Source organism: Rana temporaria, chromosome 1 (assembly GCF_905171775.1).
Source record: "Rana temporaria chromosome 1, aRanTem1.1, whole genome shotgun sequence".
NCBI classification, from domain to species: domain Eukaryota; kingdom Metazoa; phylum Chordata; class Amphibia; order Anura; family Ranidae; genus Rana; species Rana temporaria.
The window spans coordinates 238,764,874-238,788,759 of record NC_053489.1 but is presented as its reverse complement, the minus strand read 5'-3'; the positions used below and the strand labels follow the sequence as shown (position 1 = coordinate 238,788,759).

At 45.5% G+C, this 23,886-nt stretch overlaps 1 protein-coding gene across 1 annotated transcript in view; it reads left to right on the top strand.

Moving 5' to 3' along the window:
- Positions 1-23,886, top strand: part of MED13L (mediator complex subunit 13L) — a 191,541-nt gene that overhangs the window by 30,894 nt on the left and 136,761 nt on the right. Inside the window, exon 2 of the mRNA XM_040351918.1 lies at positions 17,214-17,460. Coding sequence (XP_040207852.1) covers positions 17,214-17,460 — 247 coding nt within the window. The remainder of the gene's footprint in view (positions 1-17,213; positions 17,461-23,886) is intronic.

Sequence of the window (23,886 nt, the reverse complement as noted above, 5' to 3'; positions counted from 1 at the left end):
ATTTTTTTTTTTTGTAAATGCGTTTAAACGCATGTTAACGCTAGGCGTGTTAAGCGCTTGAGTGTTGGTTCATTTCAGTGCCCAGAATAAATGATTCTGGCCAATCAAATTAATGCCCAAACACTTGACGTGGGTAAAAACGCCTTAAAGCGCAACACACTTTTACAAGCGCTGGGTGTTTTTTTTATTAAAAAAAAACAAAAACAAAAAAAACACTGCTGCCAGGTGAAATGCTTCTAGAAAAGTTAACAAAACATCCAGTGTGCATGAGGCCTAAAAATACAAGTAATAATATTTACTCAGCTCCTATATCTCTCTACTGATTGTTCAACCCCAGACTGTGACATAAGCATATACAGCGGCTTTCATTTAGGTTTCTTTATGCTAAGGTTTTGAGACTGTATGCCTGGAATGTTCCTTAGAGTTTTTGAAGAGATTGATATGATCGTGATTTCTTTTATTGCTTTGATATAGAATAAAGTGACTGCAAACGGTCTCAAGGCGAACTTCTAAATGAAAATAATGTGGATATCCAAAAGCCATTAGCCAAGAACGTGTAAGAGGCCCAAAAATGTTAAAGGAGAGGACCAAAAGAGGGAAAATAAAACCAGAGAATAGAATTTGGGGGGAAGTGGGGGAGATGGCAGAGCCCAGCCCCTACAGACTTGGGTCAAGAGATCTAGCAAGTAAATTACAGAGTGCTCAGGCTCCGTGTTCAAGGATGGTAAAGCCTAATCAAGCCACAGTTCCCAGATTTGGAAAAATTAGGGCTGAAAATTAAAGATGCTAGACACGTTTTCCTTAATTAACATTCTTCTAGATTGTAAGCTCTAACGAGCAGGGCCCTCTGATCCCTCCTTTATTGAATTGTATTGTACAGTCTTCCCCCGTGTTGTAAAGCACCGCACAAACTGTTGGCGCTATATAAATCCTGTATAATAATAATTCATACGGCCCTTCACTTCAAGGAATGGGACTGTAGGTTTTTTCCAGGCCCTGGCTATCATTTGCTTTGCAGCCAGAAATAGGTATGCAGAGGACAGTACTGGATTCCTGTCGTAAATAAAGATCTGGAATTAGTAAGTGAGGAAGAGCCAATTGTGCATCTTTGAGAGTGATTAGATGGAATAGGGGTTGAAGGGGTCAAAAACTGTTTACCATTATTAATGAAAGTGAACATGAAAGAAAATCAAAAATTTCTCTTCCGCTCATGGACGGACACGGACACAGCATCATTCTTGTCTTGTGGGTATTGGCCTTCAACCAGGAGTGGACTAGGCAAAAACTTGTTAGAATGTTAATCGCATCAATCCGCCTGGGGGGGGTCTCCGTCCGCTGGTGGGGACTGCACTGTGCAGGGTCCGCTCTCCTGGGGGTGCTATTGCTGCCTGTGTGGGGGGACCTCTGTGCGGGGCCATTTTGGGAGGGAGTTTGGCCTCTAGTATTGGTTAGTACGGCGCGAACAGCCGGTACACACGCTGCGCAGTGGCAGAATCAAACGGGCAGCTGTGGAGAGAGCACCTCAGGCGGGAGACAGGCAGCAGCTTTTGGCAGTGACCAGCTCGGGTGGTGAGTCCTCTGGGGGGCCCCTCGTTCTCTGTGCAGCTAGGAGGGTGGGCTGCGTGTGTGTTGCTTGCGTCCCTGTGGGTGTCAGACATGTGGGACAGCATGGCGTCGGAAGCAGACGCCTCTTTCCCTGGAATCCCTGAGTTAGCAACTGGTTTCCCTGCACCTGAGGTATCTGTAGACGCTATGTCGGTGGTCCTAGAGGCTTTTGTTGCCAGGGTTGAAGCGGCGTGTGGGAACACGGGGGGTAAAAAGCGCCTCCTCCCCCCGCCATCTTCCGGGGATAACTGTGATGCGGAATCAGGTCCTGCTACGGCTCCTGGCCCTGGTTCTGATGTGTCAGAAGATGCGGACTGTGACCGTTCGGACAGTGAGGATGACTCCGGGTCGGCGCGTGAGAAGCAACTTGTAGGAGCATTTATCACCGCAGTGCGGGATACTCTTAAGATGGAGGATACGACAGAGGTGACGGATGTCGGTACCTTTTTGTATTCCGTAAGCCGACTTGCACTGCTAAGGTGTTTCCTTGTGTAGCCTATTTAGATAAGCTTTTTTACAAGCACTTACTGAATGGGCTAAATTGTTGCACCAAGGGTTAAAAGGGCTTCGGGCTCTCACGGAGTGTGTGGCCCTGGCCGACCAATTGATACGGGGGCTTAAGTTTGTCTGTGAGTCGGCTTTGGATACGATTTTCTTTGCTGTCCAGAGCTTGTCTATGCCAGGCATGTCCAAAGTCCGGCCCGCGTTCCGGTTTCCGGCGGCCGCCTGGGAAATTTGCCATGTATATCTTCTGCGGCTCCTAGCGCCAGGGCCACAAAAGATGTACATGCTGGCTGCCTCGGAGGGGACAGGCAGGGGGGCGGGACGTGTGCCATACATACAGGAGTATTTCCTGTTTGCACGGCAGCCTCTGTAAAACGAAGTCCCATCTCCTGCGCTGCCATTGGACGTCTGTTCTGGCCATCATAGGAGGCAGGACTTTCTATTAAAGAGGCTGCCAAGAAAACAGGAGTTTCTCCTGTACATCTGTTGGTGCTCGTCTTGCCCCCTCCCTGTCTCCAAGGCTGCAGATGGGCATGAATCAGGCTGCACTGATGTCAATGGCAAGTCTGCATTCAGGGCAATGTGTGGGGATGCTGCATTCAGGACAATGTGTGGGGTGGGGGGGGCTGCTTTCTTAACAATGTGTGGGGGTGCTGCATTCAGGAGCACAATGTGTGGGGGTGCTGCATTCAGGAGCACAATGTGTGGGGGTGCTGCATTCAGGAGCACAATGTGTGGGGGTGCTGCATTCAGGAGCACAATGTGTGGGGGTGCTGCATTCAGGAGCACAATGTGTGGGGGTGCTGCATTCAGGAGCACAATGTGTGGGGGTGCTGCATTCAGGAGCACAATGTGTGGGGGTGCTGCATTCAGGAGCACAATGTGTGGGGGTGCTGCATTCAGGAGCACAATGTGTGGGGGTGCTGCATTCAGGAGCACAATGTGTGGGGGTGCTGCATTCAGGAGGACAATGTGTGGGGGTGCTGCATTCAGGAGCACAATGTGTGGGGGTGCTGCATTCAGGAGGACAATGTGTGGGGGTGCTGCATTCAGGAGGACAATGTGCTGCATTCAGGAGGATGGTGGGGCTGCATATGGGCACTGACCCCCCCCCCCTTTTTTTTTTTTTTTGCTTCTCAGTTCTTTAAAATGTAAAAAAAAAATCCTGAAACTTCCCTCTTAAAGTGAAGGTGCCTGTTATAAGCCAAAAATACGGTATATACAAATAACACACCCAAGCTCATCTCTTCACCACACACAGCCACAAAGCCAGGAGAATTCTTGTTGGGCAGTGTATTGGTGATCGGACAAACGCACTTAGACTGAATTTTAATGGTTAAAGAATGTCAGGCAAAATGGTAGGCCCTCAGGCATGTTTACTTCATCAAATCTGGCCCTCTTTGAAAAAAGTTTGGACACCCCTGGTCTATGCGGTGGTATTACGCCGCCTGATCTTGCTAAAGTGTTGGTCCGTGGACCAATCTTCTAAGAAGGCCCTGATGGATTTGCCTTTTAACCACTTAAGACTTGGACCATTACGCAGGTAAAGGACCTGGCCAGTTTTTGCGATTCGGCACTGCGTCGCTTTAACTGACAATTGCGCGGTCATGCGATGTGGCTCCCAAACAAAATTGGCGTCCTTTTTCCCCCACAAATAGAGCTTTTTTTTGGTGGTATTTGATCACCTCTGCGGTTTTTTTGTTTTTGCGCTATAAACAAAAAAAGAGCGTCAATTTTGAAAAAAACACTATTTTTCTACTTTATTGCTATAATAAATACCCCACGGCGACCCACGGCTGGGCACTTAGAGGATATACAGGTACGTGCTTGTGCCCAGCCGTGCCATTCTGCCGGCGTTCCTTAAGTGGTTAAGGGCAACAGGCTTTTCGGAGCCTCCCTGGATGACATTACAAGAGTTTTTTCCGTCCACCCGTTGCTGCAGGTAAACGCTCGCATGCCGATAAAGCGTCTGGTTTCGTAAGCCCAACAAACCTGCAGACAAATCTGCATCCGCATGAAGGTCTACCCCGCTCGACGCTTAGATTTGCGGCTTGGTGGACGTCTCGGCTTTCCGACCGATGGGTTTGCGAGGTAGTTTCCTCAGGGTACAAGATAGAGTTCCTCTCTTGCCCCCCAAACAGATTTTCCCGCTCCAACCTCCAGCTTCAACCGGCCCGTCGGGAAGCCCTTTTTGGGGCAGTTCAGGATCTGCTGGTACGCGGGGTGATCGTACCTGTCCATTGCAGGAAAGTTTTCAGGGGTTTTACTTGAATCTGTTTTGTGGTACCAAAAAAGAATGGGGTCTGTCAAATTTTGGATCTCAAGGCCCTCAATTGCTTTGTGAAGGTACAATGATTCCGGATGGAATCAGTTCGCTCTATTGTCCCTGCACTCCATCCGGGGGATTTTCTGGCATCCTTTGACATCAAGGACACGTACTTGCATGTCCCCATGTGCGCCGGGCATCAGAGATTTCTAAGCTTTGCGGTTGGGGAGGATCACTATCAATTTGTGGCTCTCCCTTTTGGCCTGGCATTGGCACAAACAGTGTTTACCAAGGTGCTTGCCCCGGTTCTGGCCCTGCTGAGACAGCGTGGCATCGCTATCGTGGGCTACTTGGACGACCTGCGTCTGAGAGCCTTTTCAAGCTCAGACTCAGAGGGCATGTCTATCACTTTTCAGACCCTCCGAGACTTTGGTTGGGTGCTGAACGTTCAGAAGTCATTATTGGTACCGACTCAACGCCTGGTATCCTTTGTAAACGTCATCTGTGACGAAACTGATCAGGGCGGTGCTACACATTGTTGTCACCACGTGACCCCGGAAGCACGTGCGTACGTTTCTTTTAGCTAATGCCGGCTTTTTTTAAATTGCATTTTCTGATATTATTTTAGCTTGTATTGTTCCCTTTTTTTTTCAATAAATGAATCGGCTATCCTTTGAGATAACGCACTATTGTAGCTTTTTTCATTTTTTTACCACTCACGGATTTATCCTCCTTGGAGTGAGGGATACAATCACATTTCCATCGGTAATCCTAGGAGCGGAGGTGAGGAGGTCTGCAGAAGCCCGGTGATCTTGACACCCTGGTTTAATTGTAAGCTTCTATGACCTTGTCCCTCTTTTTTTTTTTTTTTAAAGGTACATTTTTATTTTGAAATTTTTGTACATACAAAACAGACAATACAACAAACACACATCCTAGGCGAACATCGCCCGGTACATCATTTTACAAAACTTTGGTAGCTGGTACACATTGAGCATTTTCATAAAAACACACAGAGAAAGGTGGGAGAAAAACAACAGAATCGTTAATTTACTCACTTAGATCTATTCAACGGGCAGAGGTATCAGTCAAAGTTCAAGGAGCAGGAGGTATGGTGCTCTCGGAATCAACCCAAGAGCCCCAGACCTTCAAGAATTTTTTTGGACACCCTCTGGCCTCATATGTCATCTTATACAGCGGTATAGCACGATTGATGGTGGTGAGCCAAAAGGTAATGGTAGGTAAGGATGGAGACTTCCAGTGGAAGGTTATAGACTTCTTAGCATAGAACAGTACTATCCGCAGGAAGGTTTGCATATTCTTAGATATAGTCTCGTCATCAATGTGGCCCAGTAAACACCTCAGAGGATTACATATATTGGGTATCTCAGTCAGCGAGCTAATGAAGGCCGTGACCTCCGACCAGAACTTCCTAATCGGAGCACACTCCCACATCATATGAAAGAACGTGCCATCGGCCGCGCCGCAGCGGGAGCATAGCGCTGAGGGGATTCTGCTGAGTTTGAACAGTAAGCATGGTGTGAAGTAGGATCTATATAACAGTTTGGTCTGTATTACCTTGTCACGGGACGAAATGACAGAAGAGGGTCCCTCTTTTTACCTGTGTGTGTTGCACGAGGAGGAATTCATTTTGGTGGTGGTGGACAGCCATTCAATCTCCTTCATCCCTCATTCCAACCTGTATGCACCTTTCTTTGTGGGACTGGATTTCTTCCCTTTGGATACAGTGGACTATGTTTTTGTTTTTCCACATTTAGTTTTTTTTACATCGATTTGAATATTGGTTGTCCATTTGATATATGGATATCTAATTTGGCAGTGGATGATTTTGAGATGTTATGTATCACAACTCCTTTTTGTATTCATTTATTGTTTTGTGCATCTCACTGAATGGTCAATTATTTCACCTTAAATATCATCCCTCATTTTATTCATCCTGTTTTTGCACTTTAACAATTATTTGGTTCTATATATATATATATATATATATCTATATCTATATATATATATCTTATCTATCTATCTATCTATCTATCTATCTATATATATATATATATATATATATATATATATATATATATATATATATATATATATATACATACACAGTGGGAATTTGGTGTGTGTGTGTGTGTGTGTGTATGTGTGTGTATATATATATATATATATATATATATATATATATATATATATATATATATATATATATATATAATATTATACACAGTGGGGATCAAAAGTTTGGGCACCCCAGGTAAAAATTTGTATTAATGTGCATAATGAAGCCAAGGAAAGATGGAAAAATCTCAAAGGCATCAAATTACAGATTAGACATTCTTATAATATGTCAAAAAAAGTTAGATTTTATTTCCATCATTTACACTTTCAAAATGACAGAAAACAAAAAAATGGCGTATGCAAAAGTCCTAAGTCGCCAGATGCTGGACCTTTTTCCCAGGTGTGTAAGGAGGCGACCTGGTCGTCCGTTCACACTTTCACAAAATTTACAAGGTTGATGTGAGTGCATCTTCGGATTTTTTTTACAGGCGGCTGTTTAAAGGTTGAGGAGCTCTGTTTTTTTGGGGTGAAGTTTGCTTTAATGCTGTTTTTCCCACCCCTCGTTTTGACACTGCTTGAGGACGTCCCACAAGTCAAGAATGATGCGGTGTCCGTCCATGAACGGAAGAGAAAATGGATTTTTGTACTCACTGTAAAATCCTTTTCTCTGAGTTCATGGACAGACACAGCACCCACCCCTCCTTTTCTATGTTTGTACTGCTTTTTGACGAACTGAGCTGCAAGATGCAGGGAGAGGGGTTGTACCCAGAGGAGACTGTACAGTCATTGATGTGATTAACACTTCTAACAACAAGTTTCTGCCTAATCCACTCCTGGTTGAAGGCTAATAAGTCAAGAATGATGCTGTGTCCATCCGTGAACTCGGAGAAAAGGATTTTACGGTGAGTACAAAAATCCTATTTTTGGGTTGCCACCAAAACAAGGATGGGAAATCTTCCACTGGGGGCTAGTTCTACGGACGAAAAGAATAAAGTCAGCAGCTACACATACTGCAGCTGCTGACATAATATAAGGACACTTACTTGTACAGGGATCCAGTGCTGTCCTCACCCGAGCCGATTATTCACTGGGCTTTGGGTCACTAGCGCTGGCATCTTAACTAAGGGAAACATTACAGAAAAGGTTTCATGGCCGGTAATCCACTGCGCCTGTGCAAGCTGCACTGCGCTTTGTATATTGTCTGGCAGTCTTCTGGGACCTGTGATGTGTCCCAGAAGGCTGTGGGCGTAGAAGGGGGGGATTAACTTCCACTTTGATCATGGCCATAGACCTTCAACATGTTTGATCAGGCAAAGTCATCAGTTTGTTTTGGTGTTGTAACAGTAGGAGCTACTGTGAAGGTAAAATGGACCCAGGGTATGCACACTTGAGATGTGCAAAACTACAGAGCATAGCTGTGGACTGGAGAAGACTGCTTTTGCAGCTTTCTCCAGGTTTTGGTAATCCAGGCTTTGTTCATTACCAACAGCCCTTTATAATGAGTGTGTGGGAAGACCTCATGGCTCCCAGTTGGAGACAGCTCCACAGGAAGAGACAGGAGGTCTCCAGGAATCAGAGAGGCTGTAGGAGACAGCCAGAACCTTGTGTAGACGCTGAAGGGAAGCCGTCTACGTTGAGGAGTCTGCTTGTCTGGGTGACCAGAACAAAGCACATAAGTACTGCTACTGAGAGCCAGGTGCGCTAGCATTTTCTGTTGTGTATTTCATGGAGAAGAACCCCCTGCGTGGGAAAACGCTTGTTTGGATTTTTATTGTGCCTTTTTAATAAAAATGGGCTACCATGCCCTTAAACATAGTTCCTGGCTGGAGTGAATCGCTTAAAAATCGCATATCCCACTTGAGCTAACAACCCCCAACGTTACAGTGTGTACTTTACTTTTTGATATGACTGCGCTGCTAAGGAGAGAAGTGCATTGAGATGACTTTATCAATCTTGCCCAGGGGTCATAAACTCAAATTACCTGAGGGCCACAAGACAAGTTTTCATATCCCATGGGGGGGCCGCATGCAAACTTTTAAACTTCAAAAACAACAGTACTGGTGTCAGCGGACGCATTATTAACCCCCCAGCACTGGTGTCAGTGGACGCATTATGAACCCCTAGCACTGGTGTCAGCGGACACATTAACCCCTAGCACTGGTGTCAGCGGACACATTATTAACCCCTAGCACTGGTGTCAGCAAATGCATTATTAACCCTGACCACTAAACTGGCCACTACACACCCCACTGACCACCCACCATCAGGGCACATCACATCGGGGCAGGGTACAGGGCACAGCCCAGCACATCAGGGTACAGAGCCCAGCACATCAGGATACAGGGCACATCAGAGCACAGCACAACATGGCACATCAGGGCACAGCACATCAGGACAGGGTACATGTGGCACATCAGGGCACAATTGGGTTACATGGGGCACAGGTCAGCGTTTTCTTGTCGTTTTCTTCAAATGCAGAGTAGCGCAGGAAGCATCTGTCATAAGTTCACTTCTCTCTCATGTCACGCTGCTGCTTCTCGGCGGCCCCTTCTCTCTTCTCGTCCATCCCAGATGATGTCACAAGCAAATGAGGATGGGCGAGAAGAGAGGAGGGGCCGCCCGGGAGCAGCAGCCTGACATGAGAGAGAGATGTGAACTTATGACAGATGCTTCCTGCGCTACTCTGCATGCATCTCGATCTAGCCCCCCCCCCCACGCGTCTTGGCCATTGAAATTAACGCCATGTAATTGAACCATAGCCAAGGCCCTTCATTCCCCTTATTCATTTTGTTTCCACTTGCTGGACTCTTTCTAATTCAACCTCTTTCCTGAGGATTGGTGACCACTGCATAGCCAAGATGCATTTTGAACCAGTGTTTTGTAAAGGGGTGGAAGACCACCGGACTCCCACTAATCCAATTTTACTACCTCATAGAACAATAACGGGTTGGTCTGACAAGAATGGTCTTTCATAAATGCATGCCGGTTCACACTGGTGTGCCTGGTGATGTGACTTGAGTCGCACAGAATCGTGTGACAGGGAAAATCAATTTTTCAATTGTGCCTGTCCTAATCAATGCAACTCGGCAGGGTGTGATTTTGGTAAAGGATCCTCCAGTACTTTGGTGCATTTTAGCCCCATAGAATTCTGTGTTAACTCACAGAAGTGGCATCGGCATTAGATAAGAGATTCCCATGAGACTGAGATCAGGATTTTTTCTAAACCCTCACCTCTCCTCTCAGGTCATCTTTGCTGCCTAAAAAAACTCCTCTCAAGCACATTCAATTCACACCTGAGTGTAGCAGAAATGCATATTCCTGTGGCACGCATAGGGTAGTTTATTCACGTGAATGTATTTGCCCTACGCATGACACACCCTGATGTAGCTCGGTCAGGGGGCGTCACATTTTTTTTCAGCACGTGTTTTGGCACGTGACAAAGGCGTGGCAACATGCATCTGCTAACCACAATAGGAGTGTCCATTAAAGCAGAGTTCCACTCAAAAGATGAACCTCTGTTTATCGCTCTCCCCCCATCTCCCCCCCCCCCCTGTGCCACATTTGGCACCTTTCAGGGGGGAGGCACCGTTACCCACTCCCGGGGGACCACGGCCCCATTTCCTGGAAGTTTGGCCCCCTCCTCTTTCCTCCACCGCCAGACCAATTTGAAAGAAAAGCAGGAAACCGACTGTGAAGCCGAAAGGCTTCATTGCCGTTGTAACGGAACGTCTCACACTCCGATTAAAGGCTTCCGTTATATACCGCCTCCTATCTGTCTGGATATAGATATCAGATATTCCAGCTGCCCTCAACACACAACGAGACGAGACTTGTTTATGTGCTAAACATGGAGTGTTTAATAGAACCAAGAATGCAACCTTATATACAGATAGAGGAGGTAACCAGAACATAAATTAACATGAGCTAATTAACCACTTCAGCCCCGGACCATATTGCTGGTCAGAGACCGGGCCCATTTTTGCTATTCGGCACTGCGTCGCTTTAACTGACAATTGCGCGATCGTGCGACGTGGCTCCCAAACAAAATTGGCGTACTTTTTTCCCCCACAAATGGAGCTTTCTTTTGGTGGTATTTGATCACCTCTGCAGTTTTTATTTTTTGCGCTATAAACAAAAATAGAGCGGACCTTTTTCCCAGGTGTGTAAGGAGGCGACCTGGTCGTCCGTTCACACTTTCACAAAATTTACAAGGTTGATGTGAGTGCATCTTCGGATTTTTTTTACAGGCGGCTGTTTAAAGGTTGAGGAGCTCTGTTTTTTTGGGGTGAAGTTTGCTTTAATGCTGTTTTTCCCACCCCTCGTTTTGACACTGCTTGAGGACGTCCCACAAGTCAAGAATGATGCGGTGTCCGTCCATGAACGGAAGAGAAAATGGATTTTTGTACTCACTGTAAAATCCTTTTCTCTGAGTTCATGGACAGACACAGCACCCACCCCTCCTTTTCTATGTTTGTACTGCTTTTTGACGAACTGAGCTGCAAGATGCAGGGAGAGGGGATATTTGATCACCTCTGCAGTTTTTATTTTTTGCGCTATAAACAAAAATAGAGCGACGATTTTGAAAAAAAAAATAATATTTTTAAATTTTTGCTGTAATAAATATCCCCAAAAATATATAAAAAAAACATTTTTTTCCTCAGTTTAGGCTGGATTAACCCTTTATCGGCCGCTAGGGGTTGTTAATACCGCACCGCTAGCGGACGATTCCCGCGGCAATCCCGGCGGTATCGCTCCGCTATTTTTAGCGGTGTTATACCGCCACTGCGGCTCCCACTCCAATGTGAAAGGGGCCTAAATTGGTGAAGTAAAATTGGAAAAATATATACATAAAACTATTTTTCAGAAATAAAAAAAACTAATAATTGGCATGTGCGTATGTATTCTCACCCCCTTTGTTATGTAGGCCAAAAAAACTGTTTTGCAACCAATTACCTTCAGAAGTCACATAATCTGTCATTACATATAAACACCTTTTTGAAAGACCCCAGAGCTGCAACACCTAAGCAAGAGGCACCACTAACCAAACACTGCCATGAAGACCAAGGAACTCTCCAAACAAGTAAGGGACAATGTTGGAAATTACAAATCGGGGTTAGGTTATAAAAAAAAAAATAACCAAATCTTTGATGATCCCTAGGAGCACCATTAAATCTATCATAACCAAATGGAAAGAACATGGCACAACAGCAAATCTGCCAAGAGACAGCGGCACACCAAAACTCACGGACGGGGCAAGGAGGGCATTAATAGAGAGGCAGCACAGAGACCTAAGGTAACCCTGGAGGAGCTGCGGAGTTCCACAGCAGAGACTGGAGTATCTCTACATAGGATGATAAGCCGTACGCTCCATAGAGTTGGGCTTTATGGCAGAGTGGCCAGAAGAAATCCATTCCTTTTTTTTTAGCAAAAAAACGAAATGGCACATTTTGAGTTTGCGAAACCCAACCCAACACATCACATCACCCAAAGAACACCATTCCCACAGTGAAACATGATGGTGACAGCATCATGCTGTGGGGATGTTTTTCAGCAGTCAGGACTGGGAAACTGGTCAGAGTTGAGGGAAAGATGGATGGTGCTAATTACAGGGATATTCTTGAGCAAAACCTGTACCACTCTGTGTGTAATTTGAGGCTAGGACGGAGGTTCTCCTTCCAGCAGGACAATGACCCCAAACACATTGCTAAAGCAACACTTGAGTGGTTTAAGGAATGGCCTAGTCAAAGCCCAGACCTCAATCCAATAGAAAATCTGTGGTCAGACTTAAAGAATGCTGTTCACAAGCACAAACCATCCAACATGAAGGAGCTGGAGCAATTTTGCAAGGAGAAATGGGCAGAAATCCCAGTGGTAAGATGTGGGCAATCTCATAGAGACTTATCCAAGTAGAGGTGGAGCTGTGATGGCCACAAAAGATGGCTCTACAAAGTATTGACTTTAGGGGGGTGAATAGTTATGCACATTGACTTTTTCTGTTATTTTGTCCTATTTGTTGTTTGCTTCACAATAGTAAAAAAAAAAAAAAAAACTTCAAAGTTGTGGGCATGTTTTGTTAAATTAAATGATGCAAAATTCCAAACAATCCATGTTCTGAGGCAACAAAACACAAAAAATGCCAAAGGGGGGGTAAATACTTTTGCAAGGCACTGTGGATGTGCCTGTTTTAATCATCAACCATGTGAGTTGCTAGAAGAAAGAAAGTCACCGCTCCAGGTGGGTCTACTATATGGTCATGCACTGGTACAGGATTCCAAGGGTGCTGGCGGTGCACTAGGTAAGCATAAAGGTTGAATGAAGGATGGATGGCCGTACTCCAAAAACCGTACAGGTTGTCTTTTATTAAATGAACAACAAAAGCTGAGTTGCTTAATGTTATACCTTCAGTAAATGTAACCATATTGCTACACTTAGAGGCGCCTCTCTTCTCTTTTATACTCTGTTGCTCCTGCTGGATTTTGCTTCTAATCCCCTCGTGGAGGCTTCCATTTGCCTTCCATTTGTGGATGGACATTTTATGGTTACACAACCGATCACATTGCTATGGTCTTTTGATCTTTTTATATGGACTTTAAACCAAAGGACTTATGAATAAATGGTTGTGGAACGAATCATTGGAGTTTCCATTATTTCTTCTGGGAAAATTTGCTTTGATATAAGAGTGTTTTGGATTACAAGCATGTTTTTGAAACAAATTCTGCTCACAATCCAAGATTTTACTGTACTTGTAAGTTTGATAATTGCCCTTCAGCGTTACTCTTAGGCCTCATTCGAAGGAGGCGGACTCCGTTGCTACAGAGTCCGACTGCTCCCGTCAGCTCAGCGGGAGATCAGTCCACAGATCTCCGCTTAGCCGACGGATGACAAGCTCCTCTCTGCTCACTGAGCGGGGAGGGGCTTGTCGGGCACCGCTGTCTCCTTTGGAGTGATCTGATGAAAACGGACAGCATGTCCATTTTCATCAGATCTTACTCGATTCGATCCGCCATGGACGGATGGGGACGTGCCCCCATACGTCTGTTTTTATCGGATAGGGTCGGATGTCAGCGGACATGTGTCCGCTGACATCCGACGCTCCATAGGGATGCATGGAGCGGCCGTTCAGGTCCGCCGTCAAAAATGACTGGCGGACCGTCTCTCTCTCTCTCTCTCTCTCTCTCTCTCTCTCTCTCTCTCTCTCTCTCTCTCTCTCTCTCTCTCTCTCTCTCTCTCTCTCTCTCTCTCTCTCTCTCTCTCTCTCTCTCTCTCTCTCTCTCTCTCTCTCTCTCTCTCTCTCTCTCTCTCTCTCTCTCTCTCTCTCTCTCTCTCTCTCTCTCTCTCTCTCTCTCTCTCTCTCTCTCTCTCTCTCTCTCTCTCTCTCTCCACAGTGACCATATGCAAGCTGAATACTACATTGAAACCATAAACCTCCATAAATGGTGCTGTAGATTCCACTGTAGCCTAACTATACAATTACAATATTAAAAAAATAAATTAATAAGGGAAAATAAGGAGAACTTAGGTGGTCCTTTTTCATTTTTCTTTGTCTTCCGGGAAAAAATACATATATCAGAGCAGAAGTGATCCCAAATAGATCTCTGATCAAAACAGTGCTTATTTCTTTATAGATCTGGCAGTGCAAGAGACGAGGGTGTTGTCTGCATTTGAGCTCCTTGAGGTGACTACGTTTTTGGGTGTGGGCTCTGCTGTATTTTTATTGCCAAGTACAGTTGGCCATTTAGAAAGCATGAAAACTTTATATTCGGGGAAGTTTCTAAACCTATATTTGAAAATTCTAGGATGTTCATATTGGATGAATGTCCCTTTAAGGAATGCAGAAACTTCCTTGCCCCAAGCAAGCTGCTGAACTGCATTCTTTCAAATCTGCACTTCCAATTAACTCTTCTCTCTTGGGCTTTCCCAGCTCATGGTTTCATTCTGTCCTATTTTACAATTTTGTTCTCATATATATGTATATATCTTGTTCCAAGGAGGTCCACATTTTCTGTAGAAGGACGGATTTTTTGTTGCTTTGCAGATTTGTGGAATAAATTCTGTTTTTTAACTTTACCAAATTAGGATAAAGTTCTATGTCTCTGTCTATCCTGTCTCTTTGAACCAGGCAAGATACTAATTGTGTGTGTGTGTGTGTGTGTGTATATGTGTATATGTGTATATATATATGTGTGTATATATATATATATATATATATATATATATATATATATATATATATATATATATATATATATATATATATATATATATATATATATATATATATAATAGCTGGGCGATTTTTATTTTTTTATTTTTTTCCCATAAAAAAAAAAAAAAAAAATCGATTTACGATTCTTGGGCAATGCCGCAGCTTCAGCCTAGTCTATGGCGTCCGGCCTCGCAGCCTTTTCCCAGGATCGCAGTGGATTGACTTCTCCCCTGCACACCCCAGGGAGGTCACCAAGGCAGGAGGGTCAGTTGTGAGGGTCCGCACCCGGTAGCAGGAGGACTCTAGCACTGGTCCTGTGGATTTTTTTATTTTTTATTTTTATTTTTTAAATATGAATCTATTTGACCTACCAACTCGATTTTTGAATCAAATCGATTTTTTTCCCATATAGTGTGTGTGTGTGTGTGTGTGTGTTTTGAATAACAATTGGCTAGATTCAGAAACACTTACGACGGCGTATCACCAGATAGTCCGAATCCGCGCCGTCGTATCTTTAGGCTGCATTCACACTGTTATGCGGCGTATTTTGCTGTGATTTGTTTAACTTTTTTTTTTCCCACAAATTATTTCCATTGCGGTCTATGCCGAACGCCGAAAGCCGCCTGAAAAAAAGGGTCCGGAACTTGTTTTCAGGCGGCAGGCGTACAACGTTTCGGCGTTCGGCGTGAGATGTGAACCATCTCATAGACAGCAATGGAAATTCGCGCTTCAGGCGTATATACGTGGAGGTGTGAATGCAGCCTTAAGCGTATTTTTAAACTGAGATACGCTTAAATCTTGCTAATATACGTCCGGCGTAAGTCTCCTACGCCGTCGTATCTTGGTTGCATATTTATCTGACAGGTGGATCTGAACGGTCTGCACATGTGAAAGGGGCCTTATTGCTTAAAGTGATTTGTAAACATTCAGATTTAAAAACAAACATTTTTTATGGTTTTGCACAGAGCACCCCCGATCCTCCTTAGCTCAGATCCTGCACCAATGCTTCTGACTCCTCCCCCTCCCCAGTGCCCCCTTAGCAAGCTGCTAGGGGAGCACTCATGTGCTTGCTCCAGAGCCAGCTCTGTGTCCAAAAGGCCCCTTCCACACAGCGCAGGCTCATCTAGGAGTTGGCTTGCTCAGTGGGAAATCTGTCCACTGATCCCTGCTGAGCAGGCATATGGGCTGGTCTGTGTCTGCTCCATTTATGCAGAACAGACACAGCCCACTTTCTCTTCTATGGATAGTCAGATGAGAGTGCTTCAACTGTAAATGAAGCATTGATCTAAAGGTATCATACATTCTGGCCTAGTACATATAAATCAAAAGTTGAGCGATCTTTGGATCAGTGGTGCAGAGTTAAGAATGTTGGAGTACACGTGACAGGTGATGAATTGACAGATGAGGGGAAAAAGGTGTTTTTAGGCTAGGTTCATACTATAACTCGCACTGTAAAAGCAAGGTCTGTGTTTTTACCTTTTTTGCTTTTTTTTCTCCTTCTTTTTCTCCAATGTTATATGAATGGTCACATGGTGACCGTTCATTCATGTTTTTGCACAGCAGCATGGTGTATCGAGCTGCTGTACTGTGAAATGCGGTGCGGGAAAACACAGATGTTTTGGCATTTTTTCGCACTACAACACACCGCAGATCACACCAGCTTTACAGTGTAACTGGAGCACATAGAAAACGGTTGTTTACCATGTGCCTTAGGGGTGACCTGCATTTATCCAGTCACTGCACATAGTGTAAATGAGTCCTTAATAAATCCTTTCATTATGCATGACGGGTTCACTTGGCATATTTCACACATCTACTATCATTCCTAACTGCAGAGACCTGAAAAGTATCCCTCCATTGCTTTCCCTGGTTACCGGATTATTTGGTTTATACTTTTTGACTTTCCTATATTCTGGCTTTTATTCCTATGTGATGCATACCTAATTGTTTTCTATCCCCAACCAACAGTACAATTACTTGGAAATTATAAGCTGTGGTTTTCTAGATGTTTTGATGGAAATTCATTATACAGCTTGCATCATGACCTGTTTCCCATGTACGTCTGCGTTCGATAACCTATAAATTAAGAATTCATAATATGTCATGCATCAGCCCATTCATCTAAATCGCACCAAAGTACGTTTTTTATTTTTTTTATTTTTTTTTTATGCCACCCCACAACGCTGTGTAATAAGTTACCATGCATTGTGATGTAATGCAATACACATGCAATGGCTAGGTCAAGACTAAATGTTTTGTTAATGTGTGGTAAAATATTTCCAGTAACCTCATCAACATCATGTATTGTTTGCTTGCGCTGTCAGTTTATTGTGTGTTTGTGTAGAATTTAGTTTTTCTGGTTTTCAGATTATTGAAGACTAGTATGTCAATTTTAATACCCTGGTACAATAAATCAAATGCATGATGATAAACCTTTTTTTTTTTTTTGTACCAAGTTATATGATTACACATCTGTATGTAATGTATATAATCTTCTATTTTTGTAAGGAAGCTTCTCAAGTTTTTACATTTTATTATGCTTCTCTTTTATAGGCTGAATTAACTGGTATCAAATGGCGTCGCTACAATTTCCAGGGTCATGGCGACTGCAGCCCAATCATCTCTGCTCCAGCCCAAGACGACCCCATTCTTCTGAGTTTCATCCGTTGCTTGCAGGCCAACCTGCTGTGTGTATGGAGACGTGATGTCAGGCCTGAATGCAAAGACTGCAAAGAGCTGTGGGTCTTCTGGTGGGGAGATGAGCCAAATCTTGTTGATGTGATACATCATGAGCTCTCCTGTAAGTAAATAAGCCTTGTTTTTTTTTTATTGTTGGCATCTTGCGCTGATGATTTTTAGTTACTCTTTCTGAAATGTTTGCATTATATAATGTTGGGTCTTGTTTAAGATATCTATTGTTTTCTTAGAATGGGCAAATGTGTGTCCATTCAGGTACTAAGCAATTTGACAGTGCTGTGCCAAGGTGTTGAGGTGAGAAGAGTAAGAGAGATGCTGCAAGCAAATATCAGAGTTGGAAGATATTGGGAAAACAACGCATTATTATAAAGGTTCAGGGAAGTCGGTGGTGTAGGAAAGGGAAGACGTTGGTTGAATATTTTAAGGGAGAGGAGATGTACAGGAAATGACAAGGGAGGGAATACACTCGAAGAGGGGGAAATTGGGAGAGTACATTAAGAAAAGGAGTTCAGATACAGCTATTGGCAGAGATGCCATAGAATGAACGCAGTATGAAGAATGGTAGTCTGACAAATGGGGAGTAAGAGGAGAGTGACTTGTGAACTGGTGAGGGAAGCAAAAGCTGATCAAACATGCTGGATCTTCAGTCCTGCGGGAAGTTGGGGGAAGTCTTTCCTTCACATATCCTGGAAGATGGTCATAACGAATGCCAACCTAATAGGCTTGGGCAGAGTTTACACCCTGACTGTCCAGTGTTCATGGTCCCAACAGAAGTCAAAACTTTCCATCAACACACTTTCAGAGGTTGAACTGGATGGATTGGTATCTTTACTCGACTATGAACTTTGTAACAATCTGGAACTGAGAGCCATCAATATATACCTCTCTTTTTTTTAAGGTCGCCCAGCCAGGATACAGTCAGACAGTACCACTGCAGTTGCTTACATAAACAGTCAAAGGGGCAGAAGAAATCATGCTGCCCTTGGTGAAACAAGTTTAAAACACGCCTTGGCAGAAACTTGCATTCCATTTCTCGGCTGTCCACATGCCTGCAGTGGAGAATTAATAGTTGGAGTTCCTAAGCCATCAATGTCTAGACCAGGGAAAGTAGGCTTTACATCCAGAGATCTTTGTAAATCTGTCAAAGATGGGGAAAACTAGATGTGAATATCCTGGTTTCTAGGTTCAATGATAAGTTGATCAAATTTGTAGCCAAGACCAGGGATCTTTCAGCCTTTGCAGTTAATGTTCTGATGGTTTCTTGGACTTATTTCAAGCTGGTTTATGCTTTCCCTCCAATGAAGATCCTTTGGCTGCTGCGCAAGGTGGAGCAGGAAAGGGTCCCAGTGATTATTCTTGTATCAAACTCGCCCAAAAGATTGTGGTACACAAACCTACTTAGAATTCTGACAGATGACCCTTGGTCTCTCCCAAACAGACCCGTGTCTGGTTTTTTTTACAGCATGAAGAAAAGTCCTAAAGGATAGGTATTTCTAATGCCCTGTACACACGATCGGTTCATCCGATGAAAACGGTCTGATGGATTTTTTCATCAGATATCCGATGAAGCTGACTTTCATCAGTCTTGCCTAAACACCATCAGTTAAAAAACCGATCGTGTCAGAACGTGGTGACGTAAAACACAACGACGTGCTGAGAATAATGAAGTTCAATGCTTCCGAGCATGCGTCGACTTGATTCTGAGCATGCATGGATTTTTAACCGATGGACGTGCCCACAAACGATCGTTTTTTTTCTATCGTTTTTTTAACCATCAGATCATTTTAAAACACGTTCCTAGTTTTTTCACCGATGGATAAAAAAGCGATGGGGCCACACACAATCGGTTCGTCTGATGAAAACGGTCCATCAGACCGCTTTCATCAGACGAACCGATCGTGTGTACGCGGCATTACTGTTATTCATGCTTTTTATTTTGTTTTCAGTCTGGTCTTGAACTGCATCACGCCCCGGGTACCCTTCAAGTACAAGTTTCTGCTTTATCCATTATCTTCCAGAAACCCCTTGCCTTGCAATCTCCAATCAAGATCTTTCTTCATGGAGTTGCTCATATAAATTGCCCAATTTGACTTGCTGTGCCACCTTGGGATCTCAACCTGGTGCTGTGTCTGTACATCAGAGACCTCCCTTTGACCCAGTCAGAGATATTATTTTGGAACACCTCACTTGTAAGCCTGCCTTCCTGGTAGCTATTACATCTGTTAGATGTGTTTTTGAGTTGACAGCTTATTCCTGTAAAGAACCTTTTTATGTTTTGCACAAGGACAAACTGGTTGTAAGATGAAAACCATTATTCCTACCTTAGTGGGTTTGAGGGCATTGTACTTTTTTCCCGAGGCGTCTTTCAGGACAGCACCTTGAGATATCATGATCATCCCACTCCATCAGGAAACACCTTCTTTCATCCTTTTAAAAAGGAGGCCCCTCCTTGCACTCCTCAGTTTTTGTGTTTCCTCCTCCGGAGGGAGCATCTTCTTGGGAAGGGTCTGATGTCTCAGGTGCTGCCTGAAAAAAACGGACCTTTCCTCTTACCTTTTTTTCAGGGACTGTCCGCTCTCCCGTACCACCCGAGCGGCGGTGATGGTAGTCGGGCTCCTCTCTCTCCCGGTGTTCAGTGGAGCCAGCCTTCGGCGATCGTGAGGTGCCTCGTTTTTTTGCGGGGCGTCGCCATTTTGGCGTAGCCTGGTCGCCGGAGAGGCGCGTCATTTCCGGCGCGCCAGGAGGAGAGGTAGGGCGGACGCTGGAGCCTACTTCCGCTTCCTGGTCCGGCGCAGCGGCGCTATTGGAGTCCGGGAAGCGCCGTGGATGCCACAGAAAACGCCGATTCCTGCGATGGAGACTGCAGATGCATCAGCGGTGGAGACAGGCACGGGCACCAGCAGGACCTCGGCGGGAAGCAGCAACGTAAGTCTGTTTTTCCCCAGGGGTGAGGGTTCTCTCCTTTTTGTGATTTCTCTCTCGGTCTCTTCACTTTTTTCCCTCCAGTGGCATGGGGGCCTGTCAGGGCACGGGTGGACACCTTTTGTTCCTAAGTGCACCTAGGTGAGGGGGGGGGTCATGTTTGTTTATTGAGACCGGGTCTCATGCTGGATCCCCCTATATATTTTTTTCTTCTCTCCCTGTTCCATTTTTTAGGTCAAACCTGAAAAAAAGAGATGCCCTTCTTGTAAGGAGAAAATGGGGGAAAGTTGGAAGAAGCCATGGTGTAAGGCATGTATAGCAGCCTTAGTACAGAAGGAGTCAGCCTCGGTCAGAGAGGAATTGATGGCTTCTGTCAAAGATGAGCTTTTGGCCACTTTTCAGACTATGAGAGAGTCATTAGCTCCTGTCACCATTTCTCAGCCCTCCACGTCAGTCTTCTCAGGAGACAGGGTGGGCCCCTAGGCCCTCTGATAACGAGGGGTCCAGGAAGAGTCAGCCTCAGGCCCCCTCTAGTGAGGACTCAGAAAATGAGGAAGAAATAGAGTCTCCCTCAAAATTTAAACTGTCCCTGGAGGATGTGGATGGCCTCCTCAGGGCTATTTATGCCACTTTAGGTCTCAGTGAGGAAAAGAGGGACCTAAGCCTGCACGATCGCATGTATGCCGGTCTCTGCGAGCCCAAGGGGCGTACATTTCCAGTTCACCCGGTCATCTCCGAAACAATCTTGCGAGAATGGCAGGATCCAGAAAAGAAACCATTTTTTTCAAAATCCCACAAAAGGAGGTTTCCCTTTGGAGAAGATCCATCAGTCGTGTGGAACAAAAGTCCTAAACTCGACGCAGCTTTTTCCCAGGTGTCTAGGTCCACAGATTTATCCTTTGAGGATATGGGGATCCTGAAGGACCCGATGGATAAGCGAATGGATCTTCTCCTTAAAAAAGCCTGGCAGTCTATTATGGTTAACCTCAAGCCTGCCATGGCTACCACCTGTGTGGCACGCAACTTAGAGTTCTGGTTAGACAAACTCAAAGCTCATATTGAGGCAGACTCCCCAAAACAGGACATTTTGGACTCTTTTTCTACCATTTCTGCAGCCGTAGCCTATATGGCAGATGCCTCGGCCGAGGCGATAAAAATGTCCGCTAGATCCGCTGCTTTAGCCAACTCAGCCAGAAGGGCTTTATGGCTCAAGACCTGGCCTGGTGACACAGCCTCCAAAAGCAAGCTGTGTGGAATCCCGTTCTCTGGGGATCTTCTCTTCGGCCCTGAACTGGATAGTATCCTGGACAGGACGGCCGACAAGAAAAAGGCCTTCCCGGTCAAAAATAAGAACCCCCCTCCCAAGCGTTTTTTTCGGACCTTTAAGCAGCAGGATAAGGGGAAAAGACCACAAGGTAAAAGGAACTGGGCAGCGCAGAAAGGTAAAGGAAAGGGAGTCCTTTTCCATCCTCCTGCGCCGGCCAATAAGCCGCAATGACTCGACCCTGAGGGTAGGCGGGAGGTTACAGGGGTTCCTTCCGCAGTGGTCAGCTGTATCAAACAACCAGTACATACTGACCACTCTAGCTCAGGGTTACGCTATAGAATTCTCAGAAACCCCGCCAAAGAGATTTCTGGTCACCCAGGCCCCAAGGGATCCAGTGAAGTACTTCGCACTAAAGTCCTCGTTGTTGGAACTTCAACAGCAGGGGGTATTGGTCAGGGTTCCCCTAGTAGAACAGGGCAGAGGGTTCTATTCCCATGTATTCCTAGTAAGGAAACCTACGGGGAAGTTCAGGCTGATATTAAACTTAAAGCCCTTAAACAAATGTGTCCTGTACAGGAGATTCAAAATGGATTCAATATTCTCAATCCGGAATCTACTGACACCAGATTGCTACATGGCGTCGATAGACCTGAGGGATGCGTACCTTCACGTACCTATCTCCCCTCAGTCCCAGACGTTTCTCAGACTGGCGGTAGAGATGGGGGGTCAAGTTCAGCACTTCCAGTACAGGGCCCTCCCCTTCGGGCTGTCGTCATCACCTCGGATCTTTACGAAGGTGCTGGCCGAAGCCTTAGCCCCGCTACGACTACAAGGAATAGCGGTCATCCCTTACTTGGACGACCTCCTCTTCTTTGCCCCCTCAGAGGAAAAATTGTTGAGGGATCTTTCTCTGGCACGAACCCATTTGGAATCCCTAGGATGGATTTTAAACCTTCAAAAATCCGCCTTGGTTCCTTCTCAAGAGATTCGTTTTCTGGGATACCAGGTGGATTCGCGGAACCAGAGAATTTTTCTCCCCCCAGAAAAAGCATCCAAGGTCTTGGACACTGTTCGGTTGCTTCAGTCCCATCAGTCTTTAACGGTCAGGCAGGTAATGGCATCCCTAGGAATTTTGACCTCCACCATGCCGGCGGTCCATTGGGCGAGGTTACATTTCAGGCCCCTGCAGGCTTTTCTTTTAAAGACATGGGATCGGAAAACCAGTTCTCTGGACACCCGGGTAAAAATTCCGGCCCGGGTAGTAAGATCCCTTTACTGGTGGAAAAACCAGCGAGTGCTTGCAGAGGGTCTGGAGTGGTCCTTCCCCGTGGGACTAAGGCTCACCACGGATGCCAGCGCCTGGGGATGGGGAGCGCACCTAGAAGAGAAATTTTCACAGGGGATGTGGTCAAGGGAGGAAGCCCTGCGTTCCTCAAATTGGAGGGAACTAAAGACGGTGGCCCTGGCACTAGTGGAGTTTGCTCCACGTCTCAGAGGCCATCATGTTCAGGTCCTATCGGACAACGCTACAACAGTAGCATACTTGAACAGGCAGGGGGGTACAAGAAGCCCTTCTCTTCTGTCCCTGGCCACAGAGATTCTCTCCTGGGTAGAGAGCAATTTACTCTCCTTGTCAGCCCTACACCTAAAGGGGTCCCTCAATACGGTGGCGGATTTCTTAAGCAGACACCAGATTCGGGAGTCAGAGTGGTCCCTGAATGCGGAGGTCTTCTCAGAGATCACCAGCAGGTGGGGTCTCCCAGAGGTAGACTTGTTTGCCTCAAGGGAGAACTCCCAGGTAGGGAAATACTTTTCGCTGAGTCGGGGGGATGGGTCCCTAGGGGTAGACGCTCTGTCGCATCCCTGGGATTTCCGCCTCTGCTTTGCCTTTCCCCCGTTTCAGCTGATTCCCCTAGTTCTGAGGAAAGTTCAGAGAGAAAGTGTGCCAGTCATTCTCATCGCCCCATTCTGGCCCAAGAGGGCATGGTTTGCAACGCTTCTAGCCTTGTCAACCAGGCCTTACTGGCACCTGCCCCTCAGGCAGGACCTCCTAGTTCAGGGTCCAATTTCTCACCCAGATGTGGCACGGCTGTCCTTAACCGCGTGGCTTCTGAAAGGGAAATCCTGAGTGGAAAGGGGTTCTCCGACCGCTTGGTTTCCACCTTACTCAACAGCAGGAAGAAGGTAACCCGAGCCATTTACACCAAGGTTTGGAAAGTTTTTTCCTCTTGGTGTAGCTCTTCGAGTCAGGACCCTAGGGAACTAAAATCTATCCTGGAATTTTTACAGGAGGGGGCTGATAAGGGCTTAGCTGTTAGCACCCTTAAGGTACAGGTATCC